The sequence below is a fragment of the Conger conger genome, chromosome 12 (assembly GCF_963514075.1).
Source record: "Conger conger chromosome 12, fConCon1.1, whole genome shotgun sequence".
Lineage (NCBI taxonomy): Eukaryota > Metazoa > Chordata > Actinopteri > Anguilliformes > Congridae > Conger > Conger conger.
In genome coordinates this window covers 39091379-39113227 of record NC_083771.1, presented here as the reverse complement: position 1 = coordinate 39113227, position 21849 = coordinate 39091379, and the positions used below count along the sequence as shown (strand labels likewise).

Sequence of the window (21849 nt, the reverse complement as noted above, 5' to 3'; positions counted from 1 at the left end):
GTGAGCTGGTCTCTGATAGGTAGAATAACATTCCCTGCAGGGTGTTGTGAGCTGATCTCTGATAGGTAGAATAATATTCCCTGCAGGGTGTTGTGAGCTGATCTCTGATAGGTAGAATAATATTCCCTGCAGGTTGTTGTGAGCTGATCTCTGATAGGAATAGTAATATTCCCTGCAGTGCCTTGTGAGCTAATCTCTGATAGGAATAGTAATATTCCCTGCAGTGCGTTGTGAGCTAATCTCTGATAGGTAGAATAATATTCCCTGCAGTGCGTTGTGAGCTGATCTCTGATAGGTAGAATAATATTCCCTGCAGGGTGTTGTGAGCTGATCTCTGATAGGTAGAATAATATTCCCTGCAGTGCATTGTGAGCTGATCTCTGATAGGTAGAATAATATTCTCTGCAGTGCGTTGTGAGCTAATCTCTGATAGGAATAGTAATATTCCCTGCAGGGTGTTGTGAGCTGATCTCTGATAGGTAGAATAATATTCCCTGCAGGGTGTTGTGAGCTGATCTCTGATAGGTAGAATAATATTCCCTGCAGGATGTTGTGAGCTGATCTCTGATAGGTAGAATAGTATTCCCTGCAGGGTGTTGTGAGCTGATCTCTGATAGGTAGAATAATATTCCCTGCAGGGTGTTGTGAGCTGATCTCTGATAGGTAGAATAATATTCCCTGCAGGGTGTTGTGAGCTGATCTCTGATAGGTAGAATAGTATTCCCTGCAGGGTGTTGTGAGCTGATCTCTGATAGGTAGAATAATATTCCCTGCAGGGTGTTGTGAGCTGATCTCTGATAGGTAGAATAATACTCCCTGCAGGGTGTTGTGAGCTGATCTCTGATAGGTAGAATAATATTCCCTGCAGTGCATTGTGAGCTGATCTCTGATAGGTAGAATAATATTCCCTGCAGGGTGTTGTGAGCTGATCTCTGATAGGTAGAATAATATTCCCTGCAGTGCATTGTGAGCTGATCTCTGATAGGTAGAATAATACTCCCTGCAGGGTGTTGTGAGCTGATCTCTGATAGGTAGAATAATATTCCCTGCAGGGTGTTGTGAGCTGATCTCTGATAGGTAGAATAATATTCCCTGCAGGTTGTTGTGAGCTGATCTCTGATAGGTAGAATAATATTCCCTGCAGGGTGTTGTGAGCTGATCTCTGATAGGTAGAATAATATTCCCTGCAGGGTGTTGTGAGCTAATCTCTGATAGGAATAGTAATATTCCCTGCAGGGTGTTGTGAGCTGATCTCTGATAGGTAGAATAGTATTCCCTGCAGGGTGTTGTGAGCTGATCTCTGATAGGTAGAATAATATGTGCGTTCATGGCGCTCACGTTGTCGCAGAGTGTGGCGTCACAGCCGGGCTGGGCCAGCAGCAGCTTCACCATCTCCACGTGGCCGTGCTCGCTGGCGCACATCAGGGCCGTCGACCCCTCGTCGTCCTGGATGTTAACGTCCGCCCCGCAGACCAGCAGCGCCTTCACCATGTCCATCCTCCCGTGACTGACGGCCAGCATCAGCCCGGTCTGACCAGCCTGGGAGGGCAGCACACGGACAACAGTCTGTCACAGCGGGAACCCACAGCCTGAACATATCAATATATCGCTTTCAACAGCGACGTTCACATCTTTCCAGGAACACCAGCATCTCATTTCAGTATGATACAGCATTACACTGTGCCACATCAGGACAGAGGTTAAGTAGGAGGCTGATATAAACAAACGTATTCCCTTTAAACCCAACAAACTAATCTGGAACTAAAGTGCAACAGGAAAACACAAGCACAAATAAATCTATAACATGGTTACTGATATGATAAGGTCACTTATCCAACACCCACATTTCCTGCTTAGTAGAGGTTATGATAGGAATGTGCAATACTAGAGAAGATAAGCTCATCCACCTGAGCCAGACCTGGCCAACAGCATTCCCTGACCAGTGAGAGCATTTGCAGCATCATCAAAATCAGCTAAATGGAAGTTAACTTATGGCAGCCAACAGCCCTAATGCAAATCATGCATTTACACAGATAACATTTCTGTGAAACCAAAAGTATGCTATAATACTCCTGAAGTAATTATTGTAATTTTGGAGGTATTGACTTTTGGCCAGTAGGCAGTCGGCAGAGGACTGACCTGGCTGGCTTTGGCATTCACGTCCCCTTTGCTGAAGAGCTCCTCCACGATCTGCATGTCCTTCACTGCCTCCACTGCCGCCAGGGCAGCGAGCATGATGGGAGTGTAGCCCGCCTTGTTCTGCTGATTCACATTGCAGGCATCTGCAACAGATCCAGGGCTACCGTGAGCGCTAAGGGGAGAGGAGGAGTGGATACTGCCACAGCAGGGGCTCTTAACACTTAAGCATAGATAATGGTAACATTCTCAAAATCCTGGAATGAGAGAAAAGACTTGACTTTTAAGCTTGGAAAAACTACCTTTCAGAACAGAGTTTATAATATTAACCATTTGCTTTGACATTTTCAATTGAAATCCAATGAAACGTCATACTAAAATTACGAAAGAAAGAAAGCTTAATATGGGAGGGATGGAAACATTTCAGCAATAAAGGCCAGAAGCTGAGAATCAAGGGCAACCTATTCAGATTACAGGAAACCCACCCTGAAAATAAGTATTTCCACAACTCGACCCAATAGTGGGTAGTCAAAGCACTAGTGAATCAGTTATTGAGGGAACATCTGTCAAAGTCATGAGAAATGTGTGGTAAAATTACTCCTAACTCTACTTTAAAGGCCCACATGCATATTTGTCATGGTTTTGACCTTTACATATCATCCTGGGGCTTTCAATTACTACATGTAAACACAGAGAGCTGACCACGGGTTGGTTAAATAACTCGCCTGGTTAAATAAAGGAAAAATAAAAATAAATAAAACAGGAGGTAGGGGGGGAATTGGGCTCTAGCGGCAGGGTTGGTAACTTTTCCTCAAACCTACGCCACTGCTCTTTGTGAAGATTTTGTGCGTTTCAGATTGTAAAACCCGGAAGGTGCGCGCGGGCCTTTAACAGAGGAGAATGAGAAGTCCTGACGATACCTGCGTCCAGCAGCCTCTTGACGATGTGGAAGTTGGAGTGTGACACGCTGTAGTGGAGGGCCGTGTTGCCGTTGCCATCGGCCAAATTCACGACGTGCCGGAGCACGGCCGGCGACACGGCTCTGAAAGCAGAGATGTAGTCCTCCACCATGGCGGGCACCGCAGACTTCTGACTGGACACGCGGAACCACTCGTGCTGGAGGGTGTTCAGACTTGCTCTCTGTGAAAAAGATGGTGCAGAAAGATAGTCAACAACAAGCGAAGGCAGCACCAAGCAGTGACTTTCACACCACTGCAACATTTTCACCAATGTCACCCTTATAGTATATAATATATAGAGTCAGCGACGGCAATAGAAACCAAGAGAAAGATTCTGCCACATAAGGCAGCAGTTTCGCTCATTTGCACATGCTCAGTTGTGTCCTTGCACAATGAAGAAAACACAGGGGAAATTACAGTCCATGCCTTGGCGGATGAACCAGTGAAAAATGAGGACGCAACGATTTTACGGCGGAGCATTTTTTTTGGGAAATAAAAACATCTCTATCTTTGTCTCTGAGAGAAAAAATCAGAGAGAACATCAGTATATGAGCAGAAATACCTTCCAAGGTGTCACTAGGGGGCGACCTCATATCAACTGGCAAAACTAACGGCTCGAAAGCTGGCCCCTTCCCAGATTCAGTTTGATCCCAATAGCTTTCACTTTGAAGGATTTAACTGAAATAGTAATACTTTATTCTGCATGTGAGATATTACCACCATCACTAAAATGGTTGTTATAGTATTCTATTCTACACCTGGCAAATCCTGTAAAACAATTTCCATACAGTATTAAATCAGCTACATGGTATGAAAGCAGCACTCGTCAGTGTAATTGAATACTATTGAGATATGTATCTAACCCCTTGGATACAAATGGGGTTAAATAAAAATATTCCTGGTAGCTGCACTTTGTATAGGTACCAGTTCTGTAGATAAGAAACAAGGGACAAATATTCACTTTCCGCTGAATCAGATTTTCTTTACACTTTCTTGCTTCGCACTACTGCAGACAATTGTATCAACAAATATGTACAGCCTTAAAACTGTTAAAGGAAGTCAGCCATTCTCTTTAGCTTCCTGACATACAACCACTGTGTACTGTACATCTATGGGGAATTTTAGATAGTTTGAAAGAAAACAAACTTCCCTACATTAGCAATCTATGTAAACATGTTCCACATCCCTGGTTTCATCTGTGCTATGAAGCTACAGACCAATGCTTATAGCAAAAATAACTAATGTACAAATTGCCATGATACATATAATGGCAAAAGTCATTTCATAACTAAGGTGATTAAACATACATAAAAAATGCCCAATGCCATACAGATCAATACCAATTCTGAAAGATTATGAAGACCGCTGAAACCCATTCTAGTTCAAAGCAGATATTTTCTTTTGGCACAAACTTGCAGGAGTGGTATGCTCCTGCCAGCACACAGCTGGGCATTTCAGAGAGCCTGCTATTAAGGGCTGCACTGTCGGCCAAACATTCTTCTACAGAACATTACACACACAATCTAATCATTCCTCGCCTTTCAGATAATAGTGTCACAAAACTAATAATTTGTCACTTAAATTGAACAATAACAATACAATAACGTGTGAAAAAAACTACATATTTACTTTTATGATTTAAAAAGACTTTATAAAGCATAATTTTAATAGAATCTTAGAGATTAGGCCGTATCAATGAAAGCAGGCTGGAACAGCATACTGTACCAAAAAGACCATTTTAACATTAGCCATTACAGAGACATAAACACAACTGCATTTTAATAGGCTCCTACAGGGAGAAGTGATTCTCACCACATCTTTGCTGGTTAAAGCCTTTGGATCGTTCAAGTGGGTTTTCAGCACACTGCTCGCTGACATCATCTTCTCACTCAACTCATACCTGAGGGAAGGAAATTGTTTGGTCGTTAGCCTTGACAGAATTATTGAGTGGTGTGCGTAAAAAGTGTGCACCATAAAAGTGTTCATGCAGTCACCTCTCTCGTATTTCGACTTTCTCTGGTCCGCCTCCTCCAAGCTCCACTGCAGCGTCGTTACAGAACTCCTCCACCCTCCTCTGCTCTGCCTCCTCTCCTACACAGAGATTCTCCTCCTCCACTTCATCCTCAGACTCCTCTGAGCTGCTCTCCTCCGAGCTGGAGTCATCACTCGACGTCGTCTCGTACCTGCAGACGGGTTACAAAGGATGAACTTCATCACGGGAACAACGAAACCGAGAAATTATGTCTGTTATATTAGGCTCTGTAAGAGGGCGGCCTGTAGCGTAGTGGTTAAGGTAAATGACTGGGACAGGCAAGGTTGGTGGTTTGAATCCCAGTGTAGCCACAATAAGATCCGCACAGCTGTTGGACCCTTGAGCAAGGCCCTTAACCCTGCATTGTTCCAGGGGAGGATTGTATCCTGCTTAGTCTGATTAACTGTACGTCGCTCTCGATAAGAGCATCTGCCAAAATGCCAATAATGTAATGTAATGCTATGATGAATAAGAAAGAAGGACATATCACTTTGATTTATCTGAACAGAAATAAGCTGCCCTCCGCAGCACTCACCCTCCATTAACACCCACAAATTGGAGGTTCTTTTTGGTGCTGCTGGAACCCTGTCGGCCATCTTTCTTCTTCATGATGGACTTGAGAGCATTACGGTCACAAGCCGGCCCTGAAATAAGGGTAAAGAAACAGTCAGAACTCGGACAGTGGCTTTTTTTTGTTTTTGTTTACATAAATAAGGATAACAGTGCTGTTAAATACAGCAGTCATACAGCTGTGCAAATGTCCGCACTGAGACCAGATGAGAAAGGGCAAGCAGTCAGATAAAGGCCACCCTGAATGACATGCTTCATTTTAGTTCCATTGTAAAGATGGTTAACAGGCCTCAAGTTCAGAAGTCTCTCATAATGTGGATTTCCATAACTCAGCACCAACCAACTGCTGTGATATGGTGATCCGATGTAGTCCTACATTTTAGATAACATAATTCACAAAGTAACTTTTAATTAAAACAAAATAACATACTCAATTCACACATACATATTTCTATTAATGGAGAATTCCAGAAGTGTGAGCCGGTTTAAACATAAAAAAAAAAAAAGATTGAATAGCTTGTGCCATGTATTGCTTGTCTAGCATTGATATGCACAGACCTCAATAATGTTCATGTTTTTCCACTATAACTTCAAAAACGAGAGTTTAAATAGAACGCAGCCCAGTCTTCTGTGTTAAGGACACAGCACATTCACACAGAAAGTATTTTTGACCAGGTCTGCCACAGGCCATAATTCTGCACCCAATGGGAGCTTTCCAAAACCTAATGCTATCCCAGAAATCTTAAGTACAGGGCTTGTGAAGCCAAGACTAAACCAAAAAGACTGATCTCCACCTTCAATATTGAGGCCAATGGGTTTTCACTGCTCAAAGAAAGGGAGAAAAAGCCAGAAAACTGCAAGGACTACATCTGGGGTTGTTACCTTGTGAGAAGCCAGGTTAATACTTAAGAATGCATCATTATTAGTAGAGTCAGCATAATCCCAAAACACATATGATGCATGTACTGTGCACATTCATGTAGGACACATGCAAATGCACATAAATGAATAAATACTATAAAAATTACCATGTAAAGCAGACGACATCTGCTGATCTATCAGGCTCTGTGGATGTCTGGGAGGCCTTGTGTTGTCAGACACCACAGACTCCATCTGCGTGACCTTCTTCACCGACCGGGCAGTCATGTTCATGTGGGAACTGGCCCCACTGACCAGCTGAGGCTTACTCTCTTCTACGCCAAAATGAAACAGAGCAGAAATAAATTAAAATCAACACATCCAACACTACAGGCTGATGTAGGCTGCTGTCTATGGCAGCTAGAGGCCAGTAGAATCCAAATTAAAAACGCTGAACTCTGGGAAGCAGTCCTCTGCACAATCTAAAGCTTTGGCGCTGCTGTGGCATTTAGTTTACTCTGGCTCACCATTAATGCTCAGGTATTTCAAACAGCAAACTGTGATGGATTTCATACTGAAACAGCAGTGGTACACTTAAAAATATCCTGCTGATATACGATGGAGAAAGATTTACAACTCTATTAAACTGGTATGTTATGAATGCCAGAGGGCATAATTTGCAAATAATGCTGAAAGGAGCTTCACAAAATCAGGCAATAAACAGACATACATTTGGCAGATATATTTATAAGAGATTAAGTTGATACATTTGATGAATGAAAACAGTACTTTGAATTCAGTGTCTGTACTGCCAAGTCAAACCAAATAATGAAAAAATGGTGTATGTGTACAAGTGTACTGATAGATGTTAGATGTTCATTTTTTTAAAAGAGGGAAAAGGAAAAGGAGCATTTGTCCATATAAAGGATGTATATCCTTTTCATATTCCACTATTTTTAAACTAAAGTTAAGAAACAGAACATCCATCACGCTTACAACTTATAAAAAAGACAAAGGCTAAATTGCTTGGGGGGATAGAACACATTGCTGCCTGATTATTACAGGTTTAAACAATTCTGAAAGTAATATCGTAATGTAAAGAAGACAGAATTTTAGTTCACAAGACACTGCTTCATTGAAAGTGAACATGGAGTCCTAGGGGATTCAAATGCAATTGTATCATCTATCGACAAGTCTTAGGTGTATTTTTTCAAGAAGAAGCAACAATCCAGAACAAAACATGGAATTGGTATTGGTGTTTTGGTGTTCAGCTAGCTAGCAACTTGCTTATAAATAGCATCAAGGATGGCAGTTACCATTTCTTTCAGTACAAAGTTTAGACCTTTGGACATTGACCATTTCTTTGGATGGCAGAAGATAAAACCAAAATGAACATTTCAAGACACACACTGCATAAGAGCAGTCTGAGTCTGAGGCATACTCGCCAATTATGTGGGTGTGCATATAGGTTGATTATATATATATATATATATATATATATATATATATATATACATACATATATATACATACATACATATACACACACACACACACACACACACACACACACATGAAAATATGAGCAATTCTCTATGGTGAAATTATGGAATTAAGAAATGAAAGACTCTTGGCAAATGCTGGACAGATAAATTGTAAAATTGTCAATATTTGACGGTAAACTATATTTAGATCTATGAAAAATGCAATATATTCATTCCATGAAATATATTTTTCCAAAATATTACACTGATTTGATTAATTCCCTTAATAAGTGGCATGTAGGCTAAATAAGGTTTCTATACCTTGAATGGACGTTGTAGAGTCAAGCTTCTGGCTGTCAAAGACACGGAGCTCCTCTGTGCTGGCATACTTCATCACGGAGTTGATGGAGGACAAGGTGTTGACCAGTTCACTGTTGATGGAGCCGATCTGGCTATGAGGCTGGCCGAAGGCATCCGCTAGCTCGCTGTAGTTCTCTGCCAGCAGCATTTGCTGTTCCTGCAGGAGTTTCTGCACCCTCTCGATGTAGTGGTCCAGACCAGCTGCTGTCTCTGGTGCAGTCTCTGGTGCAGACTGCTGCATTTGGGCCACTTCCCGCACTCTCTCCCCCCCGACTCCGATGCTCCTCGTTATGGCAGGATCAGGTAGGCGAGAGGGCCCACAAGCAATGTTCCTCGTTTTCAACCCAACCAGAAAGTTCTCATTTATGTTGGCTAACCCAACCCCGCTATCTTTGGTCTTGGCTATAGCCGACTTGTCCAGAGCAGGGTCTGGCCTCACTGAAGTCCCCACTGCAATAGAGCGTGTTTTTACAGCCGTCTGTACATCTTTCACACGTCCATCTCCCACAGACACTGACCTGGTCTCCACTGGAACTGTGCTGGTGTGTTTGTCACGAGTGTCTGGACTCGTATTTGTACTGGCCTCAGTCAAATCGACCATTTCCGTGTTGGTAAACTTGTTCGCGGCATCCACCGCTGTGTTTGTGTGCCGAGAGCGAGTCTGGGGTACGGCCGTGACTCCAAAGTCAACTTTTACCACCTGATCTGTGCCTGTGCCACAAGAAACCAGCTCTTTCACAGGACAGACTGCCACATCCACTGAACAATCCCCCGATCCCACTGATCTGTACTCCTTACTCGCAGGCCCAAATCTGGAAAGGCCCAAACAGTCCACAGCCTCCTCTGTACCAACTCCCACTTCACAAACATTCGGACTTACCCCCACACACTGATTAGACATCACAACATGTATTCCTGTAGCCTGTTCATGAGTTTCTACTCTTTCCTGTACAACCCATCGCTCCATGGGGACGTCAGGACCTACAGCAACACTCTGCAGTTCTGGATTGCATGACACTCCCACTGCAACAGAAAAATCCACCTCGTGTCCCACTCCTTGACTTTGCATCTCCACTTTAGCTTCTACTGCTGTGCTGTAGGTTTCCGGCCGGGCCATTGTGCCCTTGTCAGCCCTCTTCTTGGATCCCGCTGCTTGAAGCTCCAGTTTCAGCTTGCCCATTTCTACCATGTGCATGGCCTCTGTCAGCTGCACTTCAAGCCGGTAGATCTTATCCTTGAAGGCCTCGATAGCCTGATGCTGCATTTCAATCTCCATTTCGGCCTCTGTGGTCACACCCAGCATGGCCTCGGTCACCCCGACTGCTGTGCTCGTCATCTCCAGCTCCGTCTCCACGGCCACGTCCCTGACCCGATCCGGCGACGCGCGATAAATAACTACATTATTCATGTTTTCATCCTCCCCTACGGCGACAGACCTTTGCTCCCTGATCAATAGTCTCTGCTCTGCGTTTGGGTTTAGGCTGGGCTGAGCTTCACAGTTATTGTCCTCAAACTTCTTCTCCAGCTTCTGCATTTCTGCAGTCAGCTGCCTGAACTCCTCCAGTCTTTGGGAGCTCCTGCCTTTGCTCTCCAGCTCCTCCTCGGAGTCGATGTGCAGCTCTGACTCCATACGGACCTGGGAGAGCTGCTCAAAGTGCTCCGCGCTCCCAACACTGTGCGACCGTTTCCGGAAAGCGCCACCCTGGTTCTGACCGGATAGTTTTGGGTTGTTCGCCTGCAAGGCCAGCAGCCTCTTCTCTTCCTGCAAGACCGAAATCTTGACCTGCAGGATTGGGATGGTCTTTACCTGCTCCTCCAGCTCCTTTAACCTCTTCAGCGCCACTACCATCTGGTCCCGGATGTGCTGCAGGTGCAGGGGGCTGACGTTGGTGACCGGGGTAGTCATTCCTGAACTCATGGGGCTTTGACGGATGGAGCTGCCCATGGATGAACTGAAGAAGACGTTGTGCTCGCCGTTCGGCTGGTGTCCGTTATAGAAGGTCTGGTTCTGGCTGGATCCAGTGAAGGACGATAAGGAGCTGTTCGATCCCACGCCCCCGAAGCTGGCCAAGCGGCGGCGGGGGGGGTCGTTGGCGGGAGCCTGCATGAGCAGGCGCTCGTGCTCCAGCCGGCGACGTGTCTCCATAAGCGTCTTCTCCACATGCAGATTCTGCCTGTGCGTGGCCGGGGAGGGGGGCGGCAGAAGCTGGGCTTCAGGGCCACTCAGAAGAGCCACGGGAGCCTCATGGATGGAGCCACTTCTGCCTGGAGGGGGGTCAGGTTGTGTTCTCGGCGTGGAGATGAACAGGGCTTGCTTGCTCTCATCGCTGTTGGATGAGGAGAGGGACTCAGTCGAGATCCATTCAGTCTGTGGCACCACAGGGGGCCTGACCACTTTAGGCTTTCTCTGGAAGTTTAACTTCTTGATTGTGTTACCCCTCTGAATATCGTCCACATATTTGAGAAAGTCCAGGTCTAGCTGAAAGCCATAGGGAGTCTCCAGGCAGTATAGAGAGTCCTGGTCATTCTCTGCACTTGCAGTTCCTTCTCTTTCTGTGGAGAGAATGAAGGAGGACATCAGTATTGCTGATTTATATCTATATATAAAGGGGATATCTGTCAAGATAAAACATTGGTAAACACAGTGACCTTCTCAAACATTGACACGCTACCCCTGGGGAGTATCATTACCGTGGTAAAACATTGAAGGAGGAAATGAGTTAACATTATTTCATGGACAGTAGCTGTACATCAAACTTAAAAAAATAGAAACATTATTCATAGCACATACTTATAAAATTCAATGAATCCAAAAGATAGACATTCATCACTACCTATTTCATGTTGTAATTAAGTAGCAAAGCTTCATACACAGAAATACAACATCTAAATAAACAGGTATAATTATCAAATAAGACATAAAAATCTAATCTCTTCACTATTTGAATTGAAAGCTAATATTACATCCATCTAGATCAAATGTCCACAAATCAAATTGTAACAACTAATATCGATAGCTTGACATTGAAATGAATTACAACAACAAAAACATAATGTTGTTTATTATTAATAAATTGAAAGTTCTGGTAGGCCTTCTCTGGTGCAATTTCACTGCGATTTGCAAGCGAACGCAAGTACAAAAACAAGGATTCATTTCCTGGAAGTATTACCAGCCAAGTATGCACATGAGGCAATTTCCCTTCATTCATACACTGACGTAAAAGAAACTTTAAAAATCTGGCTTTAAAACCTATTTTTTCTTAGGGCTTGACAAGGAATAAGTACTATGATCTATTTCGTTTTTAGAGCTTTGTTTTCAAGAATAATTTTGTAAAAGAATGAAAATGAAGCAGGGATCTGCACTGAGGGACTATTTTCCTCACAACAAATATTGTTTGAGCAACAAATTCATATTGTTGGAAAAAAAAAAAAGTCTCATTGACAATGTTAACTTTTCATATAAACAGAATGGAACGGACAAAGACGCTTGCATCACATTCCAAATATCAAACCGATGACAGAAAAACAGTGTTATATATACTTTCTCAGTGAAATATAAAGCTTTCCAGACCATTAAAAAAACACACACACCCAGAGTGTGTTCTCTTGCACAGAGCACCCATTCTTGGTAAGCCCAGAAGTTTCCTGGCTGAAACAGTTCCGGAAACAACAGCAAATCCACTTTGGTTTGTTTTAGACGGCAAAAGATTTTCTGTCACTGTTTTCATTCTGAGCAGAAAGCAGAATAAAGGAGCTTGAGAAATGTTCTCTCTCACAGTTCAACTCGTACTTACCTCAGCCTCAACAGTGCTCAGTGTAACTCTTTCAGTTTGAACTTCATTCTATATTCCTGTAATGGAAGCAAGCTGGAGGCTCCTGTTCTCTCTGGACTCTCTCATTCCTCACTCCACGAAGGAAAATGAGTCCTCTATTGGGGTAAACTTAGCAGAGCCCAGCGTGACCTGTGATAGGCTGAAAGCATCACCCAATGAGGTTGTGTGTCTTAATGCCTTTGCGCCTCTACCGATACGAGACCTTTCCAAAAACAGTGTCACACAGACTATATTTTGTACATTTTGTTTTATGACTGTAATTTCACTTTGCATGGTTATATGAACAGCTTTTTTTGTTTGCTGAATAAAAGCCACTTGAATGCTTCTAGAAAAAGTACTGTAGTTTTATAAATGACACAGTCGTTCTCCCTCTCAGTCACTCGCTCACACACACAGGCAAACACATACACACCGTGTCTGTTTGCAGTGTCTTGCTGCTAAACAAATATGAGCTATAACCTCGGCCATGGGAACTAAATCAATATTATGACAAGCAAAATTTAGCAGCCAATACATGGATAAGGCTTCTGCCTGAATGCAAAATATGAGCCATAGACACAGAGAAATAGATACTCTGAGCAGTCCTGTTTGCTAGAAAAATCAGCGAGAAAACATTCCTGGGGTAAGTAAATAAATGGGCTATGCTGTAGATTCTTACGATAGTTCTCTATAAAAATGTAGAGGGTGTTACAGTATCTAGAGTAGATTATTTTCCTGTGAGCTTAAAAACTGCATCTCAGCAGGAAAGTATAGACTTTTTAGTATAATCACTGTGGTGCACTAACATAACTCTTGATGCTTAGGCAAGCTCAGATTCTGACCAAACAAGATAATAGCCTGAAGTTTACAGGTATCTATTTACATTGAATGCTTTACAAAACTGAAATATCTGAGCAAAATCTGAACCACAATCTGAACTCATCATGACGACACACAGAATACATTTAGGGCAAATTTCAATTGTGAATTATCAAACCTTTTCAAGGCATCACATGCATTGTCATTACATTCGCCTTCATTAATAAGACATTTGTCAGACAGAACAGCAAAGTTGATAATATATCCACATAGAACGAAACATTTCTGTTGCTAAGCTTTGACAACAAAATTTGTTCGTAAGAACAAACGTCTCTCCTTTAAGCGAAAAGTGTTGATGCCAATTAATTCAGATAAAGTATCCATAAAGTGTTGGTATGCTATCACTGTTCTTCTTTATATCTTAACAACAACCAAAAGATGTTGTCAAGAAAATGTTATGTGAGGAATTTTAGTGCTGAAGGGCATGGTGGAGACTGAGGAATGCAGAGACGAACCACAATCTATGAGTTTTTTTTGCAACCAGTTGAACAGAATCAAAGGATAATAAAATGAATAGGGTACTTTAACAAGTATGTATTTTCATAAGCTCCAAACTGTTGTTTTTCAATTCTTATGCATGCTGGAGTAGGCTGGGTTGCATTACGAGGGTGAGTGGGTTATTTTGGTTATTGCTGGCTTTGTCAAAATGTGGCTATGCTTTTTATATAACAAAACATTTTGGTAGTGCTGAGTAAACAGCTAGAAATAGAAATCTGCAGACAGCCCAGCTCCTGACATTCCATTCCACTTCCATTTCCCCCCAAGAACCTACAGAGGTGCACAGGGGGTCAAACATTTTGCATTTCACTGGACTGTGAAGCAATCTATCACCCATACACAAATAACCCTCGTGTTAGCTCAATAATTCAATGAGCTAACGGCAAGCTGCTTATACAGTGGATTGTCCACATTTAGCAACGGTTCCTTCTTATCATAATTGTGTGAACTTTCTTGATGTCATTAAATATATTTCATTTCACAAAGACTGACTCCCAGTCATATAAGATAATAAGGTATGGTCACCATCTTCACATTTTGCCTTTCTTCCCATGTCCTGAACTACACATCTATAGCATCTTCAATAGAGTTTGGCTCCTCAGTTCTCAGACTCTCCTGTTCTAGCTCTTTCCAACACAGGATGCATGGCTACTGTATATAGCTTGGTACACTTGATACACCTTTTCTATATTCAAGTAACAGTTGCCCACTTTCTGGACTTTTATTTAGACACTGTATAGTCCCTGACTTAAATAACTGAAAATATAAAAGTTATCAATGGTATATACTGGAACTGGAACCTACAATAAAAGGTGCTGCTTATTGATTCTTCTGGAAAATCTGACAGTAATATAGTAATATATCGATAGGTCAGAAAATATATGTACAGGTCAGCAAACACCAACTAACTATTAATAATAATATATGGCAGTAACACATTATTGTTCAATAAGATGCACCTTATTATCTGCTTTAGTATGTGAAAATCCTGTCAGATTTCAAGCAGCAGCATCATATTTGACGCAATAGATGACGTAACATGTGCAATTGATATTACAAATTCTATATGTATAAAGTTAGAATATTAATATTAATATTAGAATATTTAGTTGATATAATCTAACAGCCAAGGACTTGGTGAGAATTATCTATCCAATAATATTTAGTGGCCTTTAGTAAAAAGCTCAATGACCAAGTTCTCTTAAGTACAATTTCTGCAGATTCCCTTGGAAAGTTATTAGAGCACAAATGCAGAGTGTCAACAAATCTGGGACAGGCTTTCAGCAAGGTTAGAGAGAGAGAGAGAGAGAGAGAGAGAGAGAGAAAGAGAGCGAGAGATGCACAGGGAGAAAGAAAGAGAGAGAGAGAGAAGGAGTGAGAGAGAGAGAAAGAGAGCGAGAGATGCACAGGGAGAAAGAGAAAGAGAGGGAGAGAAAGAGTGAGAGAGAGAAAGAGAGAGAGAGAGAGAGAGAAGGAGAGAGTGAGACAAAGAGAGTGAGAGATGCACAGGGAGAAAGAAAGAGTGAGAGAGAAAGAGAGCGAGAGATGCACAGGGAGAAAGAGAGAAAGAAAGCGAGTGAAAGAGTGAGAGAAAGAGCGAGAGAGAGAAAAAAAAGAGAGTGACAGAGAGAGAAAGAGAGTAAGAGAGAGTGAGAGAGAGAGAGAGAGAAAGAGAGAGCGAGACATCCGGACACATCAGCAGGCCACAGGCCTCGTCCACACACAGAGCTCTCGCACACTGACCCAGCCTGCTAAACTGCTGCCAGCCGACCAACGTTTAATCACCCAGCCAAACCAACGTCACCGCACCGCCCCGGCAACTCAGTCTGGCTTCATTACAACCCTGCCAATGAGCAACTCGTCAACAATTCTGAGGGCCTTCTACAAAATGGGAACAAACAGGAGTGATAAATATATGCCACCTTGTGTATGGTACAGGGAAGAAAGTGACTATCAGTCAACAACATAGAGGTCTGTCTGGACATTATTAGAGGGAAACGCAAAGGAAAACATTTCCGATTAGAGGCTGTGGCACAGCCTACTAATTATTTAACAGGATTGGCTGTTTACAGCTTCAGGTCCATATGTAATCTGGAGCATGAATTCCCCAGTCAGAATGTAATAAAAGACTGCGACTTCTGAAACAAAACATTTCAATCATGAGCGTAAGAGGGAACTTGAGCCACAAAAATCACAATTGATTTCCTGCCCACTCTGAAAAAACATTTTACTTACAAGTGAAAGAATAATGGGTTTGCTGAGACTTCTCTCTTATTATGACATTCTGACTGCCCCCACTTTGCTTGTAAAATGTGTGATTCATGGTAATTCTGAATGACATGTTTAGAGTTATCCTCCAGGCTCAGGGAGCTTCAGACTTCTCCTTCAGGGACATCAGTATCACAGTGAGCGAGTTAACAAAACATCTGGTTAAAGTACTGTGTGGAAGCATGAAGTGATATTAATTAGATTAGTTATATGGCATCCCCATGAAACACTCTTCATGGTAAGATCAGCAATAGTGATGACAGAAATACAATAAATTCCATGTATTTCACACCATGGCAGATTCTTGTATACAAATATACAATGTTTTGGTTTTCAGCGACTGTTTGCCTTCTTGTTTATAATTTATTTTATATTTATATATAACAGACATCTGCCAATTACACTGCAAATAGAAGATCGTGTTTTAATGCTTCAAGGACACCAACTTAGCTTTCATTTAACCTCATCCATTCACAATCACCACAAACGTGTCATTCTACTGGCAAAGCTGTGTGTGTATGTTTTGTAATATGGAATTTTACCACAATAACCCTTTTCATGACTTGCATTGCACTGTGCACCTAAGGGATACCTTCCCATGATCCCCCCTAACTTCTCCTTCATCAGGGCCAGCATCAGCACTTTCTGTGGCCAAAGCAATTTCTGGGTGAGTCTCCCATCACCCCTTGCATGGCACTGCTTGACTACTAATTTGAAAATAATGAACTTGAAACCCTAACTGATTTTCCAGTTGACTTAAATATTTGCTGACTATGACCAAAACTTTTGAATGTCCTTTCATGCATTTAATAGTAAAACATCAAGTTTGCGCTTGTTAATAATGTTAATAACCACTTCTGAAATGCGCAGCCTTTCATGTGGTACATAGCAATATATTTAAAATTGGTCTAAAGGGTTGTTGAAAGCAAAGAATGCAGCAACACTATCAAAAAGACATGGATAATATGCTTGGTCAGACGTGTTCAAGCTTGGAAACACGTTTTGCTTTGACACAGTGACTCATTGGAGAAGTAAAGCAAACTTTAGGTACAAAAGGGTCATTTTCTTCTCTTGCAACTGTAGAGGGATTCAACTTTGGAATGTGGGAAGGCACCGGGTGTGTGTACAGAGATCAGCCAAGTTGGCAGAGCATATTTCTATTCAAATTGTGAAATTCCAGAGATAGAATGTGTGTCCATTATCACTTCTGAAAACATATTCGTAGTATACAACTCCAGTGTTGTCAATACACCTGTTGAATTTTCTCATTTTTATAGTTCATTAAATCAATTCAGTCAGTGGTCTTGGATGTCCTCAGCGTTAGTCTATATTGTGTTTGGCAGCTTTCCCAGCATTCTGCTGACATAAAAAAATACTGATCCTTATCCAAATAACAGACACTGAGCAAAGGAATTTTCATCAACAAGGATTTAGCACCATGACTCACAAGTGTTTTTTGTATGAAACAGTAACATGCAATTGCAAAGATTGTGAGTTCCTTCCCATTGGACAACATGAGTTACACATATTGCTGAGAATAATACATTTCATTTTAGCTGATTTAGGGGGAGATTTCTGAAGGAGAAAAGTACAATATACCTATGCTCAGATGAGTCCCAGTTATGTCTGTAGTAACAACGAACAATTACCCATTCTGATTGTGAGGAAACTGGCTGATTGAACAGGAAAACAGTCATAGCCCTAGTGTCCAGAATAGCTCCATCTGTTCTGAATAACATCAGTGTTCGGCATGGTCATTTGGCAAATCCACAACCGCCTAGGCCAAGCTCCCAGATCCAAGGTTGCTGGGCAACCTGCTTCCAAAATGTAGAACAGAGAGACCTCTTGTCTCCCAGGTATGTATAGACCCATTTACAGGTCCAACTTACTGACCTCTGGTCAACCAACCCTTTCAGGTCTGCGAGTGAAGACTTGAAACTGAAAGAAAGGTCAACACACTCCCCATATATATATATTCTGGATAGTACATAGGCTGGACACAGTTCTGGCTTGAAATTCACAGGATGTCAGAAGCAAATATTCAGATTTGGGATATGAAATGGGAGGGTTCATCCTGGGTTTCACTAAAGTCTGGAAGATTCAGTACACAGCATTGAAAGATATACTTTAAACTAGTTTTCCATAAAACCATTCCACAAGTGAGGAATTACATTGTGCTAACTTGATGCAAAGTCAAGATGCAAAACAAACACAGATACATTGGATGCAGGTCAAAGTCTGAAATATCCTTAGTGGTTATAATTGGTTATATTATAATAAGTGGTTATAGAGGTTATAATTATAATTATTCTATTTATCATGAAATGCCCACACTGAAACCCATCTTATCACTCCAACATTCTGCATCCATTCAGAACACGACAAACAGCCACTTTCCTCTCAACTATATGCTGATCGCAAACTCTTTAAAGAATAGAGAGAAAATGGGTGAATAAAGAAACCACTTTCTTTATTGCACCAAGACTGTCCAATCATCAATAGTGGCAGAGCGGAGGCAAGGCAGAGTTTTGGAAAGCATCTGCTGACACAGCTACCACAGTCAAAAGGCAGCTGGAGCACACCGTACCTGAGGCACTGCTGTTAATGTGATCCATTTCAGCCATGGGTGCAGGTGATGGTCACGGCCACGTCCACGCTGGTGAGTACTGAAGTCATGTGAAGCCCACACTGCAAACCCAGCTCACTGCTCACCATGAAGTTGCTGCCTGCTCACTGTAAATGGAGAAAGGAGAAAAGAATGATTGGCTGATTAGTTATTTGCATTAACAAGCTGGTGCACAGCTCTACCTAATAGAGTGTATGTTGATAAACGGTGCGGTTGCTGACGCCTCACTCTCAATGAACGTATTGAGTTAGAAATGTCTTTCTGGGCAGATGAAGCTAGTAAATAGACTGTCATGCATGTCATTGGTGGAGCTTGATGTTCACAGTTAAGTGCGCACTCCAGAGGAGTCCATCAAACACGTGGAATGCAGGGCTAGGAAACCGGCTCACTCAGTAAGCAACGCAAGACCAGCGAGAATGCTCATGTTTTCCGAACCCAGAGCGCAATCTTACAGCCACAGAACATCAGCCTTCAAAGTTTCTTGCAATATTGCCTTATGTAAATGTACATGATAAAAATGAACAGAGAACAAAGGTTAGTGCTATTTTCACCGAATGTGGAAAGAGGTATGCAGCAACATGTTTCACCAAATTAGCCTGAATACCAATTAAATGACCAATTCTGCTAACCAAAATAGGCATTATAAGGCATTACAAGCCCAGTGGACCCAGTTAATCTTTAAAGTAATATTAAAATATAACTAAATTAAATTAAATGAATTTACAACTCAGCATAGAAGTATGAGGGTGTGGCAGCAAAGGAAGTTTGAAAGGGTGCCTGTATCATTATTGTAATTCTTATTTACTCTCTGATCTGGTACTCATCGACCACACCAATCAGAGAGCTAACCGCGGGATCTTCATCTACGATGCTGATGCAGAGCAGTGCCCTGAATGCTTCAGGAAACTCCAAGAAATCACTTCCAAAAACCACTTGCACCAGTTTGTTTTCAATTAGTTGAGCAGCTTGTAGCATGTTTATTTGGACAGAGAGCTTGGCAGTAGCAGATATGCAGACCAGGCAGCAGGGCTGTTCAGTTCACAACATGTTCTGGCTTATAAATTCCCTGAGGGCACGGCAAAGTGCAGCGTGAAGCCTTCGCGTTATCAACAACGTGGATCTGGAAATGCTGTCATCAAACAGTAAATTGTGTACCACAATTTGAGTGATTTTTTTTTTTTTTTTTTGCACCATTCTGGCACCAACAATCATTCCACAGTCAAAGTCACTTAAATCACATTACTTCCCCATTCTCACCTTTGGTCTGAAAAACAACCAAAACCCTTGACCATGTTTTGCTTGACCAAGCTGGTGTATAGGTCTACCTGATAAAGTGATCACTGAGTGTTTGTTTATTATTTTCACATCACACTATATACAGTATGTAGCCGAGGTATCTCCTTCATACAATAAACCAGTCCTGATGATTTTAAAAAATTGGTTGATTAACATTAACAGTAGAGATGAGATTTATTTTAGCAGGTCAGTAACGAAATTCAAATAAGTTTAAAAACAGATCCATATGGGAGAACACAATGCAGCAGCAGTGGTTTCAGAGTGAGAAAGAAGGATGATTTATGTTTTCACTGAAATGGCCACCCCCTCCCAGCTTAGCAGCAGCACTGGCAGAAAGAAGCCATGACAATCCCATACATAACTCAACATCCATTATGAGTAAAGCATGCATGCACAAACTGGCTTCACAGTCTCATCACAAAATAAAACCTTGAGAACTGGTTATTGACAAAAATCCTTCACTTATTTTTTTTGAATATACCATAAAATCACCTCACCAGTGAAACTTGTGATTGATCAAAATGCTTAAAGCCAGCTCTAACTGATAACACTCATAAAAACAGTCCGCACATTGCATGGAATCCAAAGCTACTGAACAAGATCCTCTACTAATGCCTACAGTATGAGCAGGATCCTGAGTCAGCAGGGGTTTATCGGAGGTTCAGTTCCAAAGGAAGGCCATGCTATACTGCATAATCAGCATGAAAACTGAGGAAACTGAAAAACCCAGAGCAATACAGACCAGGACCCATCACGAGGAGACTGACAACTGTTTAAATATGAAATGCCTCAGGTACACGACTGGGACCCGCAAGGTCGCTGGTTCGATCCGCAGTGTAGCCACAATAAGATCCGCACTGCCGTTGGGGCCTTGAGCAAGGCCCTTAACCCTGCACTGCTCCAGGGGAGGATTGTCTTCTGCTTAGTCTAAAATCAACTGAAAGTCACTCTGGATAAGAGCACCTGCCAAATGCCATTAATGGAATGTACTAATACATTACCAGTTTAAAATAATAAGACCCTCTCCCTCTCTTGCAGACACACAATATGTTATCTGCACTACAATCTTCCTACAATATAGGCAGCTCTGGACAAGAGGTCCTGTTAAATGAATACAAATATAACAGCTCATACTGTCATAGTATGGATAACATCAGGAGACTGGCAACACTAACAGCAGAACAGACTGACTGCCACCAGTCACCTGCACTTATATAGTCACCTGCAGGAAAAGGACTGGATCAGGGTCACACTGCACTGTCACACAAACAGCCTCCTAGGGTGTTAAGACATATGCTTTAGTGTTTTATTTTGACTTGACCCAAACTGGAACATTCCCCTCCTTCCAGAAATCCAGCATTTGAATAAGAACAATATTGTTCTGCAGTGGTCTGTTATGTGAACCTACGATAATGAGGCACTTTCTTATCAGGGTTCTCCGTTCACTTCCACAAGTGGCACATGTCACTCGCAGGCGCACCCTGTGATGTTTTTCAAGCGCTCTTGGCTCAGGCACACGCTCTGCATTGGTATTATAATGGAGTCACATGTTCAAAGCTTTCATCTTTATTCCCTTAGGATACAAAAACGTGTTTCAGAAAACTCTCAAACAATAATGCATTGAAGCAAACCACATCCTGTTCCACTGTAAATAATGTTTGAAATGTAAACTAACTTCCATGAACAGTCGCTAAGGCTCCAAAACAAACTAACAAGAAAAATAAATGCCACTGTCCAACAAATAAGAGATATATAAATATCCGCTGTATGAAATGCATATTTTCACATGAAAGGCAATGTTACAGGAATACAAACTCATTCATCTGTGGCAATACATTATGCCTAGAATACAAATAAACAAACATTAGTTTTCTCAATAAACTAGCTCAAGCTACATTTTAAGGGAAATTTAATTTTAATATATAAACTAAATGAACAATAAATCTGTTCTGCATTTCAAAAATAAATGTAGCCAGCTTCTCTCTAACGGCTTTCTATATTTAAAAATTAGCACACGGCATAAATCAAACAGGTTTTCTTGTGTCATCCAGTTAGAAATACTGTTTAAATA

The 21849-nt window shown here is 41.8% G+C and overlaps 1 protein-coding gene across 5 annotated transcripts in view; it reads right to left on the bottom strand.

The window, feature by feature from the left end:
- Positions 1-21849, bottom strand: part of LOC133142368 (KN motif and ankyrin repeat domain-containing protein 1-like) — a 41052-nt gene that overhangs the window by 2480 nt on the left and 16723 nt on the right. For 3 of the 5 annotated variants that reach the window (XM_061263539.1, XM_061263541.1, XM_061263542.1), the window contains 9 exons: positions 18444-18589; positions 8361-10952; positions 6726-6890; positions 5663-5771; positions 5090-5278; positions 4908-4995; positions 3057-3276; positions 2140-2282; positions 1339-1539 (listed from right to left, as the gene is read on the bottom strand). In XM_061263539.1, the coding sequence (XP_061119523.1) occupies positions 1339-1539; positions 2140-2282; positions 3057-3276; positions 4908-4995; positions 5090-5278; positions 5663-5771; positions 6726-6890; positions 8361-10952; positions 18444-18480 (3744 nt within the window). In that variant the 5' untranslated portion in view covers positions 18481-18589. The remainder of the gene's footprint in view (positions 1-1338; positions 1540-2139; positions 2283-3056; positions 3277-4907; positions 4996-5089; positions 5279-5662; positions 5772-6725; positions 6891-8360; positions 10953-18443; positions 18590-21849) is intronic. The other 2 variants (XM_061263543.1, XM_061263540.1) reach the window with 1 other exon arrangement.